The sequence below is a fragment of the Bos indicus x Bos taurus genome, chromosome 13, assembly GCF_003369695.1.
Source record: "Bos indicus x Bos taurus breed Angus x Brahman F1 hybrid chromosome 13, Bos_hybrid_MaternalHap_v2.0, whole genome shotgun sequence".
In the NCBI taxonomy this organism is placed as follows: Eukaryota; Metazoa; Chordata; class Mammalia; order Artiodactyla; family Bovidae; genus Bos; species Bos indicus x Bos taurus.
The window spans coordinates 46,862,185-46,882,275 of record NC_040088.1 but is presented as its reverse complement, the minus strand read 5'-3'; the positions used below and the strand labels follow the sequence as shown (position 1 = coordinate 46,882,275).

Genomic DNA, 20,091 nt, shown 5'->3' with positions numbered 1-20,091 from the left:
GCTTCCCTGTATTCATCTACAAAATTAGAATAAGAAGTGGTAAATCTTTCACTGGAGGGTTCAAAGATTCAATGAGCTCCTGTAGGTCAGGAGTTTGACAGGGCCTGTCCCAAATTAGGACTTTAATACACATTGCCAGTGATACATTTATCTCTGGGGCCTATATCTTCCAGGTATATAAAGTAGTGAAACTAACTTAGATATCTGAAGTCTAAAATGGAATGAAACTACTATAGGCCTTGGCAATATAAATTCTCAAATTCATTTGTTTATTTATAAGGACAAAATAAAGAGACATTGTCCCTGTTATGTATAAAAACATATTATTAACCTGTCAAGAGTCTTGGTATCTCAAAACAGATCTCAGTGTATATGAAAATTTAGTAAATGATTAAGATAGCATTTTAAATGAGTGTGAAAGCAGTGAGATTGTTTCATAAATGGTATTGGATTAATTGATTATTCAGTTAGAAAAATAGTCCTTATTGTACAACTCACACAAAACTAAATTCCCCCAAATTCAGTTTTTAAAAAAATCATTGTGCTCTGTCATGTCTGACTCTCATGACATGTCTGCTCTGTCATGTCTGACTCTTTGTGACCCCATGTACTATAGCCCACCAGCTCCTCTGTCCATGGAATTTTTCAGGCAAGAATACTGGAGCAGGTTGCCATCTACTCCCGGGGAATCTTCCCAACCCAAGGATTGAACCTGCATCTCGTGTTTCTTGCATTGGCAGGCAGATTCTTTAGTACTTTTTTTTTTTTTTTTAACTACTGTGCCACCTGAGAAGCCCCCATACTACACTTGATCTTAGCCAAAAGGCCAAGAAAGAATTTCTAACCTTGATGTGAAATTCAAATAGATGTAATGACTAGAACTGAAAACTTTTTCTACAGGAAAAGATGCTGTACATAAAATTTAAAAGACAAATGAGGTTATAGGCAAAATATTTTCAATTTATATGATTAAAGGCTCATATTTAATGTATATGAGAGTTCTTAACAATCATTAAGAAAAAAGCAGTTATAGAACAGCAAAGCATATGTACAGACAAAAATGACCAAAAAACATGATGTCTGAAAAATATTGGACTGGTGGTTATTTAAAAGCTTGATAACACCTAGAGTTAGCCAGATTATGTTAAGTCACTTCAGTCATTTCCAACTCTGTGCGACCCCATAGACGGCAGCCCACCAGGCTTCCCCGTCCCTGGGATTCTCCAGGCAAGAACACTGGAGTGGGTTGCCATTTCCTTCTCCAATGCATGAAAGTGAAAAGTGAAAGTGAAGTCGCTCAGTCGTGTCCGACTCTCAGCGACCCCATGGATTGCAGCCTAACAGGCTCCTCCGTCCATGGGATTTTCCAAGCAAGAGTACTGGAGTGGGGTGCCATTGCCTTCTCCGTTTAGCCAGATTATAAGGAAATAATGTTTGTATGCTTCTGTTGGTAGGATAAACTAATAGCATCTTTTGAGATGGCTAGCTGAAACTGTCCACTCTAAATTTGTGTACTCTTTAATAAGAAATTCAGCTATTGACTTCCCTGGCAGTTCAGTGATTAAGACTGCACTTCCACTGCAGGGAGCATGGGTTCAATTCATGGTCAGGAAACAAAGATCCCACATGCCATGCAGCATGGTCTCTCACACATACACACACACACAAACACAAAAGCATTTACAAGAAAGTCAACTGTTGCAAATTAACCCTAAGGAAATAATTTGGCAAATGTGTATAAACAAGATAGTTTAAAAATGTCTAGAAACTATTAAGGTTGCACTGATTGAATAATTGTTCACCCAAGTGATGGATTATTGTGAAGTGTCCACACTGGCTGATAGACCTTATGATTTAGTAATAACGATAGTGCTGCTGCTGCTGCTGCTGCTGCTGCTAAGTCGCGTCAGTCGTGTCTGACTCTGTGTGACCCCATAGACGGCAGCCCACCAGGCTCCCCCATCCCTGGGATTCTCCAGGCAAGAACACTGGAGTGGGTTGCCATTTCCTTCTCCAATGCATGAAAGTGAAAAAATAAAGTGAAGTCGCTCAGTCATGTCCGACACCTAGTGACCCCATGGACTGTAGCCCACCAGGCTCCTCCGTCCATGGGATTTTCCAGGCAAGAGTACTGGAGTGGGGTGCCGTTGCCTTCTCCGAACAATAGTACTAGTGATTGCTTACACTGATGGAGCCCTTAGTGATACTTGTTTTAAGGGCTTTACATAAATTAAAACACATGCACAAACTAGAAGAATGGGAAGAGATTATTGAGAAGACTTGCTTTCTTTCTACTTTCTTTCAATACTCTTAGTAAGATTAGTGAGTTACTTTTATGATAAGCAATAGCAACAATATTATCATTTTGAAATCACTCCTTTATGAAATTCTGATATTTATGCTGTTAAACTCCCGTTTTATGTGAATGTCTATGTTGCACTAGAGTTGCTTCCATATACTGACAAAACTGATTCTATGCTCTAAAAAATGAACTTATTTACAAAACAGAAACAGAGTCACAGATCTAAAAAAACAAATTTATGGTTCCCGGGGGCGATGGGGGAGGGATAAATTGGGAGGTTGAGATTGACATATATACACACTGCTATGTATAAAATAGATAACTATTAAGGGCCTACTGTAGAGCAAAGGGAACTCTACTCAATACTCTGTAATGACCTATATGGGAAAAGAATCTAAAAAAAGAATAGGTATATATATAACTGATTCACTTTGCCGTACAGCAGAAACTAACAGTACTGTAAATCACCTATACTCTAATAAAAATTTTAAAAAGTGAAAAAAGGCTGACTCTATGCAGCTTTTCCCATCTTGACTTTCAGTGACTTTATGCTGATACATTAAAATTGTCCATGGTGGGAGTATTCACATCATGGAAATTGACAGACAGTACCAGTCGGGGCCTTTTTAACCAGTTTCCTGGTTACAGCACTTGCTGATGGCTGAGCCTCAGAGAGGTCCACTCTTCTTCTCTCCCTCGCTTCCTGTCTCCACCTTTTCCTCTTTTCTTCCATCCTTCATTCCTCTTAAATATGTACCAGATATTTAGAGCTTTCACAGAGCTTACAGTTTAGTGGGTGTGACAGACATTAGGGCTTCCCTGATGACTCAGAAGGTAAAGAATCCACCTGCAATGCCGGAGACCCAGGTTCAATCCTCTGGAGAAGGGAATGGCAACTCTCTCCAGTATTCTTGCCTCAAGAGTTCCATAGACAGAGGAGCCTGGGGTCGTGAAGAGTTGAACATAACTGAATAACTAACACTTTCAGTACCTTTCATGTTCACTCGAAACATAACTAGTTTGATCAGTAAAACTTGGAAGCGATTTCTTCAACAGACATTAAGAAATAATTGTATAAGTAATTATATAGATCTGGTTATGACAAACGCTAAAAGAAGGGAAAGAATGGTATAAGAGTGTGTTAAAGGAAGACCTACTCTTAAAAAATTTTTTTTTCTGAAGTATAGTTGCTTTACAATGTCATGCCAGTTTCAGGTGTACAGCAAAGTGATCCAGTAACACACACACATTCTTTTGCAGACTCTTTTCTGATACAGATTATTACAGAATACTGAGCAGAGTTCCCTGTGTTAGACAGTAGGTCCTTGTTACCTACTGTCATGTGAGGTAGTCAGCAAAGAATCGTGGGTATTGTTGCTTGTTTTCATTAAATTAGATAATCTTTTCATCTTTTAATTAATCTACATCATTTGGTACTTTACTTACTAACCAGAATCTATAGAGATGAGTGTTCTTCATTATGTTTCTGATGAACCTTGCAACTGATTGGGTCATGTATCTATAACCACATTGCTGACAGTTGCAGGTATTTTGTCCCTGAAAATGAGATCCTTGGATGTGAAGGTCTGAGCCTCACACGCAGTCTGTTCTTTGCATTTAATCCTGTCTGTGTAAGGCACTGTGCATAGTGTGTTTCTATTTTGAAGTAACATGGATGGTAATATATTCACCGGCATTTTTAAAGTACACAGGAGGTAAAAGTGGATTTAGTGGTTAATGTTTTTTAACTTATTTGACAAACTTTAGCACTTTCTCACGTTACAGGAATTTCTACAAAAATAGTTTCCTTGGTTTGTTTTATCTAAGAGTAGAAAATCCCAAGCTTGTAAATTTTCAGAATCATTTCATTTTCTACCTATTTTAGTTCCTTTCTCTTTGGTTCCCGAGGTTTTCTTATAACACTTTCTTTCCTCTGATAACAGGCTCAGTCGCAGGGTGCAATAACGTTTAAGATTATACCCAGCATCAAAGAAGAGACACCATCGAAGGAAGGCAAGGTAATCATTCCTTAAAAATCCTTTTTCTTTCCCCCCAGGAGGAACTAATGTTTTTCCATTCAGTACATATCTTTTTTGTTTCAGCAAGTTGACCTTAATATTCTGTTTTTTAAATAAATCAGAGTTAGACGAATACTGGCCATTTCACATTTGCTCTTTATATTTATTCATCGTAAATGGAACTCTCTTGTAGATGTTTATCAAAGCCCTCTTTGACTATGACCCTAATGAGGATAAAGCAATTCCATGTAAGGAAGCCGGGCTTTCTTTCAAAAAGGGAGATATTCTTCAGATTATGAGCCAAGATGATGCAACGTGGTGGCAAGCAAAGCATGAAGGAGATGCCAACCCCAGAGCAGGACTGATTCCCTCTAAGCATTTCCAGGAAAGGTGAGTTCCTGGCGCAGAATCATGGCCTGTCTGCAGCTGACCTTTTGTTCCCTGCAAAATACCATTTCAGCATAGTTGTGATAAAATAAGCCCTGAAACCTTGCCTTCGAAGCCTCTATCCCTCAGGTTTGGATTTCTGTTTTGTCTAATGAAGTATGAATAATGACCAAAAATAACATGACAGTCTCAGGTCATATTCACTTTTTGTTATGAAGCAAATGGAAAATAGCACATTAATATCTGAAACTGCATTGATGTGAAAGCTAGAAGAAAAAAAAGTGATTTCAGAGTCAGGAGAATTTATAAAAATTTGGAAGTTAGAGGATTTATTTCTTAATTTGAGTAGATTGCATTGTATTCATTTTTTCCTCCAACTTTCCATTTTTTCTTAAGACTTTTAGTATTTTGGTATTATATTAGTCTTGGATCTGTCCTGAAAATTGATAGGCATATTGACCTTCTTTTCCTCAGGAGACTGGCTCTGAGACGACCAGAAATATTAGTCCAGCCCCTGAAAGTTTCCAGTAGGAAATCATGTAAGTTTGTTAATAAGAATGCAGAAAACCTAAACCTTGCTGTTTATTTTTGACTATTATAGCAGGTGTTTGTGGTAGAATAAGAGGCCCTATTACATGTGGTAACTTTTGGATCATCTTTTCATAAGAACCAACAAGTAAGAAATTTGTAATGGGAATGGCAAAGTGAATCTTTTGAAGAAAGGGGTCTTTGGGGTTGTTTATAATAAACCCATGACTCACTCTTTAAGGAAAAAAAAAAGATTGCTACTCTTTTGTTTTCTGAATTTAGGTATTTTATATTGTAACCTAAAATGCATCTCTTATCTCTGTAAAGCTAAGAGGTTTGGTTTAGATAATTCTTGGTAAAGATTAGAGGGGAAAAAAAATCCATCATTTTCTTGGGCACAAAAGGACTTGTGCCTAAAACAGTTGTTCTTGTTCTGTTTTGTTCCTTGTTTGTTTTGACATCATAGTCAAAACGAAGCTCTGACCTTCACCCTGTCTGTTCAGAGTTATTACCAGACTAGATTAAAAGAAAATAAGAGTAAGAAAAACAAGGATGTAGGATTGCTGGAAGAGATAGTGTGCTTTTTCTTTCAACCTACCCTTCTCTCAGCCTCTCTTGACTTCCCATCTCCCACCTCTTATAAGTCCCCAGCTTATCTTTAAATGTCCCGTTTTATCTTCTTTGTTTCATGGTTCTAGGTATTTTAAGAGTTTTTTAAAAGCCCTTTGTTTTCAGCATAGAAATTGTACATTAAAAGGTGAAATGAGCAAATAAACGGTCCTGGAATTATACACCAACATCTGTTTTTGGTATCGCTGTGCTTTTCACATCTCCTGTTATTTCTGTCAGTTAGTAGGAGCATAGAGCCCAGGAATCACGTTAGAAGGGAGCCAAACTGCAGTCGAGTATAAATCTCACCAGCAGGCTTCAAGCAGAGCACTGATGCAAAAGCCTGCTTGTTCTTGCTCTGTTCAGTCTGGGCAGAAGGAAGAAACCCTTATCGTAGACAGCCAAATGGACTGTGACACTGAGGGCTTCAAGTTTAACCAGAGTGTTGCGTTGTTCAGCGTGATGAATTTTCACTGGGAGCACATCCAGAGGCCCCTACCCGACTTGCTCTCTGAGGGACTTTTGAATTTGAGGGCCTGCACACTTCTTATATATGTGGGACAAAATATGTGTAACCTGAAAATGAAGTAGATGTGATTCTACTCAAATCTGAATGCATACTCAAATTGGCTTGGGTTTTAGACAATGTAGAAATGTACAATTGGTTATAATTATGAATGTTCACTTATGTAAAATTTTTGATAGATGTATTTTTTTTTTTAAAGAACTGTACAAAGTAGAGAGGTTGTCTTTTTAACAGCTCTCCCCACTGGTTTCAGTGTAAATGTTTGTGAATGTAAGAGGGTGTGTGTGTTTGTCTGTGGGTGTGTGTGTAGAAGCACTAATTATAATGGAGATTTTTTGTCTTTGAATGTACATAATTTCTTTTATATGTTAAAACTCTGGTATCTGAGCCCGAAGACTTGTCATTATGGAATGTGGAGGTCCTTTCACCTTTTTTTCCTTTTCTTCTTCTCTCTCTTTTTTATAACCTAGATTTTGATTCACTGAGAGATGCATTGTTCTCATATTTAGGTGTTCCTTATTTTTAAATAAAAATAAATCTGGTCAATATTAGCTGGAATAAATCACTAGCATATAGTAATACAGCCTTGTTCAGAGAAGCTTTATATTTCTGTGAAAATTAAATAGAAAGCCAATGTCTTTATTCTCAAAGAATTGAAATTCCATTTGAAATTTCTTTGAATGTTGTCTCATAAACCCCTGAACTCAAAAGTTATGCAAAAATCATTGCACTGGATCTGAACATTTTTAAAAGCATTTAAAGCACTTTGTTTTGTAGCCTGTGTATTTGAAAATGATTTTTTTTTAATGTAACAGAATCTCATAAAAGCCGTCTGACTCAACACTTCCTGGACTTCAACTTTTGGTACTTAGATTGTTGGAGTAGGACATTCATGTTTTCATGCCCTTTGCTGAATTGTAGAATAATACTATGAAGAAAAGCAGAAAGCTAATATAAAGTCTTTTATTTTTATATTTCATTTTATTGAAAAAATCTATATATATTTTATAATCATTCTATTTAATTACATTGAATAACATATAATAGGTTTTAAAGTTTCTGATTTAATATAAAATTTCTAAAAGAAGAATAATCCACCTTGGTATTTATAAATTTATGGAAAAAACTCATGTTTATAAAAATTTTCTTCACAAAATTTCACAAGGGCACTTAAAACCTAGAAAGATAATGGTTAAGGCATGGAATTTAGAAAAATGACTAATCTAAAAATGTCAAATTAGCCAGTTAACTTTTTCACAAAGTGATTGCTTTTGCATTACTAGTGTTTTACTCTTTATTTTAAATGAAGAGTAAACTGTATAACTGAAGTCTGCATGGAGGAAAAGTTTGTGGGTAATGGCCCTGGTCCTATAGGGGTTCAGTTAATGTGAGTGTAGAAGTCAAGAAGGGTTGGAGCATCCCAGGGCTGTGTTATCTCTGCCTTTGTGTTTGTGCTAGAACTCTCGTTCCTGGCTCCATGAGACCCAGAATAAAGGAAATCAATTTTATTCTGAATAAAATTAGAAGACTTCCTCAGGCTTTACAACTGCCATCCTTATATGCAAAATTCTGAGTGTATGTGGTATTCAACCTTGATGCTTAATTATAGTTCCTCTCCTTAAGAATCCACGTATATCTAATACATATCCAGAAAAATGGGCTCCTCAAACAAAATAATTTGCTTCTTACACATTCTTTAAAACTAAAACATGAACTCTTAAAACTAAAACATTCCTGAATCTTAGAAGTTTGACGTAGCAATTCATCTCCTCCTCTTCCACTTCCTCCTCCTCCTCTTATCCAACAAAGAAACTTTTTTTAACTTTGTATTTTATATTGGAGTGTAGCTGATTAACAATATTGTGATAGTTTCAGGTGGACAGCAAAGGGATTCAGCCATCCATATACTACATGTATCCATTCTCCCCAAACTCCCCTCCCATCCAGGCTGCCAGGTAACATTGAGCAGAGTTCCCTGTGCTGTACAGTAGGTCTTTCCAACAAAGAAGTTTATATGCAGTTTTGTCTGCTTGCCTTCCCTGCTTCATCTAATGCTGGGCTGTCACATAATGAATGTTAATAATACAGACAGAAGAACAGAGCTGGAAGGCTGACACGTGTTCTTTGCTGTGATGAGGGTTTAGATAGTCACCAGAAGGACACACTTATTGAGTGACTTCACTTTCACTTTTCACTTCCATGCATTGGAGAAGGAAATGGCAACCCGCTCCAGTGTTCTTGCCTGGAGAATCCCAGGGACGGCGGAGCCTGGTGGGCTGCCATCTGTGGGGTCGCATAGAGTCGGACACGACTGAAGCGACTTAGCAGCAGCAGCAGCAGAAGGACACAGGGTGTTTGGGGCTGAGTACGAGCACATTTTATGTTTCAAGTGGTACGTAGGGATAGATATCCTGACAGACAACTTGGCAGCTTGCGATACTTGTGTCAATATAATTTAAAGGAACTATGTTTCTTCTGTCAAAACTGATTTTTATAGTTCAGTTGCGTATGTAATGCCATATGATGTCACCTAACTTCTAAAAAGAAATATGAATTTCTTTGATTACTTGAAATATTATTTGTTCCCTTTCTATTGAAACGTAAGTATATAAGTTAGGAATTAGCTTCTTAGTAGCATAAACTTTAACTTCAGTTCGATGTAATTTATATTTAAATCGAGTCTGTGTGGGATTCAGAAAAGGCTCTTATTCATGGAGTCTATTTTACTGCAGAATGTTCAAGTATATTTATTTACAGTGCTTATTTACCTGTTTTTAGTTATCAAAGTATAAATACCTGAATATTTCTAATAATGATGATTGAATATTAATGAAAATATTTCCTTTTACAAAATAGCTTTAATAGAATTCCAGTTATAAAAAATAATTGTACAACTTACTGACTTCTTAAAAATTAGAAGGTAGAGACAAAATATTTTAGAATTTGTTTTAACCAATTTTGATTGTTATCATGTGGGTAAAAAAGAAAACATTTAACTGCAGTCAAAGGGTGTCCATTTAAATAGAGTGTCACCAGGTTCATTCAAAGACAAATATTTTGTGAACTGAAGATCACAGTCTACTAGCAATACAGTTTAAACATTGAGGAAAAGAGTGAATTCATTCACATGGTACCAGTGTTCTGGAAGGCCAAACAAGATATATATGTATATATCATTACTCTACAGGTTGTTGTAATAGTACTTTCCTAGCTGAGTAAGCCCCTTCTTCCTGGCATCTTAGATAATGTTTATTTACTGTTTTCATACATACATTTAATTCAAAAATTAACAAATAGAGTATGTTCTTAAATTTGTGTGTCTAATACTTTGTCACACATTTTCTGAATATTGGTGGGATTGTGTGTAAGAGAAACATATGAGGTTTTAAAAATATGAGAAATACTTTTTTGCCCCGACACCTTTTGGGAGATATCAAAGATCAGTTTGTGTAGAAAGAGGTGTAGATGAATTAAGTTGTAAATTGCACATCTGGTCATGAGATGGTTGAGGTGAAGACCTTTCTTGTTGTTGCTTAGTTTTCATCTCAATAGACTGTGATCTCCTCACACACATAATTGCATTGGAGAAGGAAATGGCAACCCACTCCAGTGTTCTTGCCTGGAGAATCCCAGGGACAGGGGAGCCTGGTGGGCTGCCGTCTATGGGGTCACACAGAGTCGGACACGACTGAAGTGACTTAGCAACACACACATAAAGATAAGACTGTCAGGGTGTATGTGTTTAGCTTTTCCATGTGAGAGATTCTCAACCGTACTGTCTTCTGCCTTTTGTCCTGGGACCCTGGTTCATACAGGTAAGAGAGTTGACCAGTGGTTAGAGGTCTGCTCTGTGGTCATGGATCACTGCAGCCTTTAGGGGAGTACAGTGAGGGGTGTGTGGTCTGAGAAAGCAGTTTCTAGAGTGGGGCCTAACTCTGCCCCAGAGAATATCCCACCAATACAGACACAGCTTCTCCACTTGTCAGGAGCATCTGATGGGTCCCACTCTGGTAACCTCTAGCAACAAGTCCATCCTGCCTGGGATGCAGTGCTTTTCCTCCCTCTGAGGACACTGCTCTCTCTCATTGTGACCTTGGTCTGTCTCTCCTCTCTGCTTTTTATAATTGTTGCATTCTGCATGTCGGTGCTCAGTGATGTAGAGCGGACTCTTGCTGCAGCTGGGAGAGGAGAAGGCCCTTCCCTGGCTCCCCTGGCAGGCAAACACCTACGAGGCTGAGGATTCTGGGCGGGCAGCAGGCTGGAGTAGTGGAGGGTGGAGGGAGGTAGTTGGGAAACTTGACAGAAATCTGTTATTTCCAGGGACTTTTCCCTTAACTTAGGTTTCCTAGTTTGAAGCTCCAGGTATTAAAAAGTGACTTTTGGGGTGATTGCATGGTAATTCAAAACTCAGACTCTGGAACTGGACTGCATGGGTCCATGTCCCATGTGCCACTTATGAGTGCCTTATTCCTCTCTACCTCTGATTTCCCATCTGTAAAATGGGGATAATACTTCCAGCTTCATAGGGTTGTTGGAGAATTATGTAACATTATCCATTTGATGTGCATTCAGCAGTGCCTAACTGAAGCAAGAGTCCTGCAGCTTACCCCAGCTCTCTTCTGAGATCCACCTTTTATATATTTTTCCTCTTTGCTTTTTCTACTGGGTTCTATTAAGCATGATACTTGCTATTGGATATTTATGTGTATGTTTTGTCATGCTAAAAATACCATCTCTTCCTACTTTAGAATTGCAAGGAGGAAATGTTCTTTTGAGAATTTATGCAGCATATTTAGGACCTCTTATTAGAATATGAAATGTACATATGCTGCATATATTTTAAGTTACAGATTTTATTTTTATGTGGATGGACTTGGTGTTTTAATTTGTGTGTGTGTGTGAGAGAGACATGGCTTTTTATCATCTGATTTATGTAATGTGGAGTCTTTAATCAAGAGTGCAATATTCAGTCTATCTTATTGTGTATTATCACAAAAGTACACTGTTTGACAATCTATTATGCTTTACAGCAGAATTGTCTGAGATCACAGGTTGGTCAGTCTTTAACATGACTTGTTTTTATTTCTACTTAGATGTTGGGCTTGGCTATCCTGTGTCACATCCCTTCATTGTTTGTTTTCTAATCATTTGTTTTAGATGCACGTGGCATTTCAGAGCTCCTAAGAAATGAGGATAAATAAATTCACAACTTGAGTGACTCATACTATAAACCTGAATAGTAATAATTAGCTTGTCATCTTGGCAAATGACTGTCCCAATAAAGCTAACGCAGTTTGAAGACCCATGGGTATTTGAAAAGTAAAAACAAGATGTTGTGCACACTTTCTCCTAAGTGTTTTCTTTGGCTTCTGTGCTGTCCTGTGAAGAGAGAAGCCAGCAGAGAGCTATTCTGATTGGTCCTGTTCACTCAGTAAGGTCAGGTAGCAAAACATCTCCTGCCTTGACTTGTGGTTACAATGTTCTTCTGTTAAATATCCAGTTCTCTCTCCTTCATTAACTGAAGAGGAGTCTCCTAGGTCAAACCTAACTCATAATGCCTTCTTGTTAGTAACTTAAGAATTATTTCAGATTATTTCTTAAAATACTTTTCATCATGTAATATAGACAGAATAAAAATAAAGGGTTCTGTCTGACTCATTTCATATGTATAATAAGTTGACGACAGTTGTCAGGATATTGTTACATTTACAGGATATATAGACACTTTAAGGGCAAAATTTGTTGCTTTGAAAATGTTTACTTTTTTTTTACTATTTTCATCATGAAATATCCTTAGTTCTAAATAGTTTAGAAATAGAACTGTACCATGAAAATTAATATAATCCCCTTATAGAAGGTATTTTTAAGAAATGCTGATGGTTTTTTCTGGTTATTTTCCCTTTTGGGTATTTAATAAACTATATGAAGACTTTTGTGTTTTCACTGCTTACATGTATACATTATTTTTAGACCATAACTACAGTATAGTCTAAAATGTAGTTTTTCAGATTCTATTCTATTTTATTCATTGACTAATTATTTTGAAATATTTAAAATACATTTGTTTTTTCCCTTTGGCTTTTCTAAGATGAGGAGACAGTTGAGAGTGGTAGGTGGATTTTTTTTTTTTTTTTGGTCCCTTGGGTGCAGTATCTATCTTCCTACTTTAATTGTATTTTCTGCACATTTAATCATTTCCTCCTTTTCTTTTTTTGTGCTTCTCAGAGGAAATTAAAGGTACATGTATACAAGTTTCCCTGCATAGTCTAGTAATTTTGTTTAGTGCACATATGTAGAGGATTAAATTGACCATAGTAAGCAGTTTATATTTAAAAGATCATTGTACATCCTAACTTTGATCTTGACATTATAGTACCCGCAGTCATGGTTGGACTTTGTTTTAGAAAGAAATGTACACTTGTTTTTTTGCTTCATAAAGCAGCAGTATACACAGTATTCTAATGTAGTACATTACTTTTATCTGTAATAGTCTCAAAGATAAATGAAGAAAACAGTGCTATTCATATCTACTGACAGACTTATTGCCTAAGGATGTGGGGAGCGTCTTCTTAACTATTTGATTTCTGCAGTCTGTGTTATTAGTTTTAGAAGTATATTTGTGTAAAGATGAGAAGCCTAAAATAATTAGGACCCCACTACTTAAATTAAAAACTTAAGATTTGCAAAACCCAGTATTTGTTTAATTCTTGGCAATAATTAATAGCATATTGTTTATTTTAAAATGTTTTCATCGTTCATTTTTTTTTTTAATCAAAAGAAGGGCTGTGTCTTCATTTTAACCTTTCTGTCTACTCCAGTGAGCCAAAATAAGTGTTATATTTTACATAGTCTCAAGGAGCCTGACTTACAAAAATAAATTTACTTTAGGGATCAAGTGGTATAATTTTCTTGATTGACAAAATATAAATGTATCAGACAAGTCTGTTAAAATGTTCTTGGAACTGCAGTTAAGGCACTTCCAAAGAAGCGTGAAAAAAGAATTGCATGCTGTTTCAAAATGTTACTGTAAACTTAAATATAAAACAAAATGTTTTATGTTTAAGAGTAGCATTGTGAGGGCTGTTCTTTGCTGTGCTTTGTGACTGTTTGAAGTGATTTATTTTTTTGCATCTGTGGCTGGGCTTCTAACTGTTCTGCTTTGTTTCTCGGCTTTCGTTCTGTCTGCTCTTACACTCCATCCAGAAGATGCTGAATATGGTGGTATCAGCAGTGGAACCTATCTAGGTGAGCAATTAGTCATGGAAGAGGAGTTCTTTCTTTCTGTTGCTTTCTTCAAAGCCGTTACACTGTTTTGTCTTAAATTAGCATATTTACATTAGCATGCTCTGCTATCAGTCGGGGGTAGCATGAACCTTTATTTTAAACTGGCTCAATTGGTTGGACACAAAGGAATTCAAAATAAATAAATTCAAATTTGGTTTATTATTCAGGAAGCTTCCCAGATGCTCTATTTTTGAAAACCATGATAATTTTTTGATAGAGGATGACAAAGCATCTATTTGTGCTAAGTAAGTTCACTGAATTAGTTGTCTCTGGATTTCTCTAAATTATCTAGCTAGCTGTAAATTATTCAAAACTTCTAAATAACTTGCATCTTCCTAAATAACTTTGGTTCCATTTTCTAATGACTTATTATTCCCATAACCCCCCTCAGAATACCCACTGATCAGCTCCCTGTACAATTAAAGTGTATGATTAACTTGCTCCTCTGTTCTGGATGGAAAATTTTCCACTTTGGAGATGCCAAGGGATGATATAAACAAAAGTCAAGATATCCAGAGATTGTTAAAGCCTTCAGAGTTATCTTCATCTCAATTCAGACCTTTCCTCACTCTGCTGTGTGTCGGGACACTGACAAATTCTTCACTTGCAGTAGTGAGGGATAGTGGTATGGAAACTCAGTTTGAGAGAGAAATCTTTCAACCTCCTTATTTTCAGATTAATATTTAGCAATATTTATGTACATGATGATAATATCTCTTGGTTATTGAAGAACAGTGCCAGATCCTGCATTTGTTATTTAATATATATCTTACCTCCCTTTTTAAATTAAAAAAAATCTTATCTCTCATATGGCGAAATTGGTGGTATTTTTTCCACTTAAAAAAAAAGAAACTGAGACACAGAAATCTTACAGGATTTACCAAAGACAATAAATGTTGCATCTTGATTTCAAATCCACAGCTATGTAGGTATAATACCTACTGTGTCTTTTACAGTATGCTGCCCTCTAGCTTTTCATTCTACAAAACAAACAAACAAAAAAAACTGCAGAACATAGGGTATTTTAATTTATATGCTGGGAAAACTATAATTTACAGAGAGAGAATTGGATGATCAGAGAGAGGTTAAATTTTTCCTCAATTCTTCACTCAATTCAGAACAATACAATGTGCCAGATACTCTGTATATTAATCGATCCTCTCTTACAATCTTTGAAGCCTTAATGGCTGCAAACCAGAGGCATTGATTAGTCTCCTGATTCTGTGGTCAGCTGGGCAGCTCTGGTCTGTGTCGGCCTGACGGATGGCTGCAGGCTGGTGGTTTGGCTGGGGTCTGCCTGGTCTGGGGGGCAGGGGTGCTCAGTTGGGCAAACTTGTTTCTGTCCCACATAGTTTTTCACCCTCCAGTAAGCTACCCATGTAGAGGTCTCGGGGCTCTGCAGAGCCACAGAGAGAACCATCGCTGGTATCTAAGTGTGATGAAACCTCTGCTTATATCACATCCGCTGATGGCCCATTGGCCAGAACAAGGCTTGTGGCCATGCCAGAGTCTGTCGGGGGTCGAGGGGTGGACTGCCCTGGAAGTTGGGGGACAGGGAGAAGCCGTCACTGCAAACTTCTGCCTGTCTCCAAACTAGAAAGAGGGGCACCTATCCTTGGTCTGTGTGTATCTCTCCAGTGAAGAACTGTGGCATACTGTGCGTGGGGTTCTCAAGGCAAGAATACTGAAGTGGTTTGCTGTTGCCTGCTCCAGTGGACCACATTTTGTCAGAACTCTCCACCATGACCTGTCCATCTTGGGTGGCCCTACACGGCATGGCTCATAGTTTCATTGACTTAGACAAGGGTGTGGTCCATGTGATCAGTTTAATTTTCTGTGATTGTGGTTTTCATTCTGTCTACCCTCTGATGGATAAGGATAAGAAGCTTATGGAAGCTTCCTGATGGGAGAGACTGAGGGGAAAACTGGGTCTTGTTCTGATGGGCAGGGCCATGTAAATGAGATGGTTGGATGGCATCACTGACTCGATGGACATGAGTTTGAGTAAGCTACAGGAGTTGGTCATGGACAGGGAGGCCTGATGTGCTGCAGTCCATGGGGTCACAAAGAGTCAGACGTGACTGAGCGACTGAACTGACTGAACTGAACTGAAGAACTATGGCATGAAGCATTATTGGATGAATGTCGGCTTCCCTGGTGGCTCAGACGGTAAAGAGTCTGCCTGCCCTGCAGGTGGCCTGGGTTTCATCCCTGGGTGGGGAAGAGCCCCTGGAGAAGGGACCGACAAACCTTTCCAGTATTCTTGCCTGGAGAATCTTGTGGACAGAGGAGCCTAGTGGGCTACAAGTCTATGGGGTCACAAAGAGTCGGACGCGACTGAGTGACTAACACTTTCACTTCACATGAAATACAGTAATTCAGAGGATGTGATGATCGTCTGAGGCTGGGGCAATGAGGGAGTCAGTCGCATGAGAGGGGATGCTGGAACAGGCTCCGTTGTTTAGGCGGGATCACAGTTAGTGCCAGGGGATGAGGGCAGGAGTAGCAGTATGGACGGAGGTGGCTGTTGCAGAGCACAGGGCGACAGGTAGATGGCAGCACTGGAAACTGATCATCCTGCTTGATGACGTGAGATCTTCAGCGGCAGGCCAAGGAACTTACACATTTTATTAGCATTTACCTGGTTTTTGGACTCGCGTAATTCTTTGTATAAAGAATGAAATACAGGTTTTATTCTACATGTCTCTGATAGAATGTAGGGTTTTATAAAGTTAATATTTAGTAGATATGACTTGAAACTCAAAAGCAAAGGTGATTAGCACAATGGGCTGCTTTCAAGAGCTCAAAGGGCATGAATCCTGATAAAATGCCATTGCATCTGGCAACTCGGAATCACTGCTGCTGCCTGAGAAATGACTTTCCTGGAAGCCACAGCCTTGCAAGTGAGGGTGGACAGTGAAGGGAGAGGTCAGCTGAGGTCAAGGTGGTTTGTGTAGTTGAGGATAGGAGTAGTTTAGTGGGAGAGGATAATTGGTTCATATCTATAGGCAGAGATAAAGGATTGATGGTAAAGGATTAAGTTCTGAGATAGAAAGTAGTTCCTTGATCAAAATCCCAAAGCAGATGAGATTAGATGGAATTAAGACCACAGGATCTTTATCACTTGGATCAAGTGAAGCCTGCAGATACCACAGGTCCCAGGAAAACATTCTTTAGAAAGTGCAGAGGGCTTAGTCCTTCCAAGAGACCACTCTGTGGTTGTTCCAGTTGCTTCAGTTGTGTCTGACTCTTTGTGACCCCATGGACTGTAGCCTGCCAGGCTCCTCTGTCCATGGGATTCTCCAGGCAAGAATACTGGAGTGGGTGCCATGCCCCTCTCCAGGCGATCTTCTCAACCCAGGGATTGAACCCATGTCTCTCATGTTTCCTGCACTGGCAGGCGGGTTCTTTACCACTAGCACCACCTGGGAAGACCCGCTTTGCACCGCCCCCCCCCCAATTATGGATAAAAATAGGGCACAATCCAGGTGAAAGGGGAATATCATGAGTCATTTAATAACTTGTATCAAGGGGTTCACAGACAGTTGTCAGGCTGTGTTTAGGCAAAAGATCCATTTTTGTTAGACCCACAAACATGAGAAATTTCATGTTTCCTGGCTCCTTTGACAAAACAGATTTGACCAAACTAGGCCTTCGTTTTCCAGTGTTAAGAATTAGCAGAGGCTGAGTTACAAGTGGCCCCTTAAATGAACACAAGCTCTCCAGTTCAGCACAGCCTCGCCGTGCTGTGGCCGAGCCAGCCCGGAGACGGGATCCCGCGACACTCTTCTAACAGTCGTGTTGATGCTTGTGCTATATAACAGTGAAGTCTTTCTTTATGTCCCAGTTCTCAAACGTGGGGAAATAAAACTAACCAAAGAGCAGTTAAGGGAAAATGGGACCACCTAGTTCTTCGAGGAGTGAATACTGTACAAATCGTGTCAGTGTTGACAGAATGCAATTTAAGATTTTTCTGCCCGTCTAGCTTCTGTTGGCTTTTGGATTTTGCAAGCCCTGATTACAGAGCCTAACTCTCGACTCCGTTCAACTCCTGGTCGTGGAGACGAGTTTTCCTTTCCATACCTGACAAGCCAACAGGAGAGCAAGGTCGACATGTTTTTGTAGATGTCTGTCATGACATCTTTCTTCTTTCTGGTCTAAATGCTTGTTCTGATATAATAGCAGCAAGACAGCCACAGATTCGAGGCACCTAGAGGTTCATGTAGCTACAGGTGGGGTCAGGTATCTGAGAAGAGAAGCGTACAGTAAGACAGCTTTGTGTTCCTATGACATAGTAGGATACAGAAATTAATAGTGTTTCTGATAAAAGTTTTTTCTTTTAAGGAAGCCCTTCAATGAATGACTACTGAGTGGAAATTGTGTCTTTCTGCGGGATACACAAGTTTGATGGTACTTCTCTGGTTAGTTTTAGTACTATTAAAGAGTTACTTTGTTATAAATAGACTAAGCAAATGGACTGCCTTGTGGAATGCTATTTTGGCTCCCACCAAGAACCAAACCCTCAAAATGCTACAGATTTTTATACATTTTTAAAAGCAGTCTCATAAGCAGCATGCTAACATTTATGGCAAAGCTATTTTTTGGTATAAATATTATTTGATAAACACCTTTAAATATAAAGAATCTGCCTGTGTAGGAGACCCAGGTTCTATCCCTGGGTCAGGAAGATCCCCTGGCCAAGGGAATGGCTACCCACTCCAGTATTCTTGCCTGGAGAATCCCATGGACAGAGGAGCCTAGTGGGCTACAGTCCATGGGGTCACAAAGAGTTGGACATGACTGAGCGACTAACAGTTTTCACTTTGACTTTAAATATAGTGATGTAATGAGATAGTGTGACGTTTTATTCACTTTTCTTCTTTTCTCCCGTTGAATAATCATGTCTCTACCTATTTATTTTTTCCTATCGGGTTCTTTATCAGTCTCCTGTTAATGTTATGAGCTCTTTCTGTATCATGCACATTAGCCCTCTCTCTGCTGTGTGCATTTTCTTCTGGTCCTTTGGTGCATTTTACCTTTTTTTTTTAAATGTCAAGTTTAACATCATATATACATTTTAATTTTTACATAGTCAAATCTATGAATTCTTTCCTCTGTTTTCAGAGTTTTGTATTCCCCACACCAAAATTTTTAATTTATATCTTTTGCAAAGTAATATGTACATTAGATCGAAGCATGTGAAATTGCTGTGGTTTTTTTTTTTGTAGGTCAAAAGTCATCAGAATGTCAACAGTTTCATGTAGCTCTATTTAGTAAATCGTTTGAAAAGTGAAATGGCATTGTAAGTTCTTGTAGGCAAAAGCAGGAACCTTTTCTCCTCTTCCTCTTTGGTGTCACGTCCTCCTTCAAAAGATCCCGCTTTAGCTCTGGTTAGCAGATTCTTACGGTATTTGCAGAATATAACTTTCTTGTAATGGTATTTCTCGATTGGTTTCCTGATATTTATTGAGCACCTGTTATGTTCTGGACCCTCAGCATTTCAACAGAGATCAAAAGCAGACCCCCTTTCATAGAGTAAGGGACTGGGGTGAAGACATAACTAAATAAATTGCACTAAATAAATTACATAATACATTCAGTGGTGAGGCATGCCATGAAGAAAAGTGAAGCTGGAACGGCCACTGGGAGAGGTAAGGACACACAGCTTCAGTTGTCCCAGGGTGGTCACTGAAGGCCTCCCTGAGGCCATGGTGGAGAACACCTCTGAGGGGCCTTGTGGAAAAGGAATAGTGGGGCAGTCGTGTGCAAAGGCCCTGAGATAGGCCCCGGGGCATCTGTGGAGCAGGGAGACCAGTGTGACCCGAGCAGAGTGAAAAAAGGGAAGAGCGGCAGGCTTTGAGGCTGGTGAGATAACAGGATGCTGGTGTGAGGGGCACTGAGCTGACCCCTTTGGCTCTTATTGTGTGGGATGGGAAGTCAGACAGGTTTGGAGCAGAGTGACGTGCCTGGCTGTGAGCTTCAGGGTCACTCTAGCTGATTTGCTGAGAACGGGCTGTAAGAGAGCCAGGGCAGAGGTGGGCAGTTGTGTGTCATCCAGATAAGAAGTGGCTGTAGCTGGAACCAAAATGTCATTAGTAGAGGTGGCCCTGGTGGCTCAGTCAGTAAAGAATCTGCTTGCAATGCAGGAGACCTAGGTTTGATCCCTGGATTGGGAAGATCCCCTGGAGAAGGGAATGGCAACCCACTCCAGTATTCTTGCCTGGAGAGAATCCCATGGACAGAGGACAGGTAGGCTACAGTCCATGGCGTCTCAGAGTCAGACATGACTGAGTGACTATCACTCACTCATACATATACATACACACAGAGATTTTAAAGAATTGGATCATGTGACTGTGGAGGCTTAATAAGTCAAAATCTACAGGCTAGGTAGCAGAGTGGAGACCAGGGAAGAGTTGCAGTTTGAGCCAAAGGCT

The 20,091-nt window shown here is 39.0% G+C and overlaps 1 protein-coding gene and 1 long non-coding RNA gene across 5 annotated transcripts in view; one reads left to right on the top strand and one right to left on the bottom strand.

Moving 5' to 3' along the window:
• The window catches only part of LOC113903506, a 178,272-nt gene that overhangs the window by 53,744 nt on the left and 104,437 nt on the right, over positions 1-20,091 (bottom strand). The window lies entirely within an intron of this gene.
• The window catches only part of MPP7 (membrane palmitoylated protein 7), a 225,435-nt gene that overhangs the window by 160,473 nt on the left and 44,871 nt on the right, over positions 1-20,091 (top strand). The window contains exons 9-11 of the mRNA XM_027559723.1: positions 4,246-4,320; positions 4,514-4,710; positions 5,182-5,246. Of these exons, the coding sequence (XP_027415524.1) occupies positions 4,246-4,320; positions 4,514-4,710; positions 5,182-5,246 (337 nt within the window). The remainder of the gene's footprint in view (positions 1-4,245; positions 4,321-4,513; positions 4,711-5,181; positions 5,247-20,091) is intronic.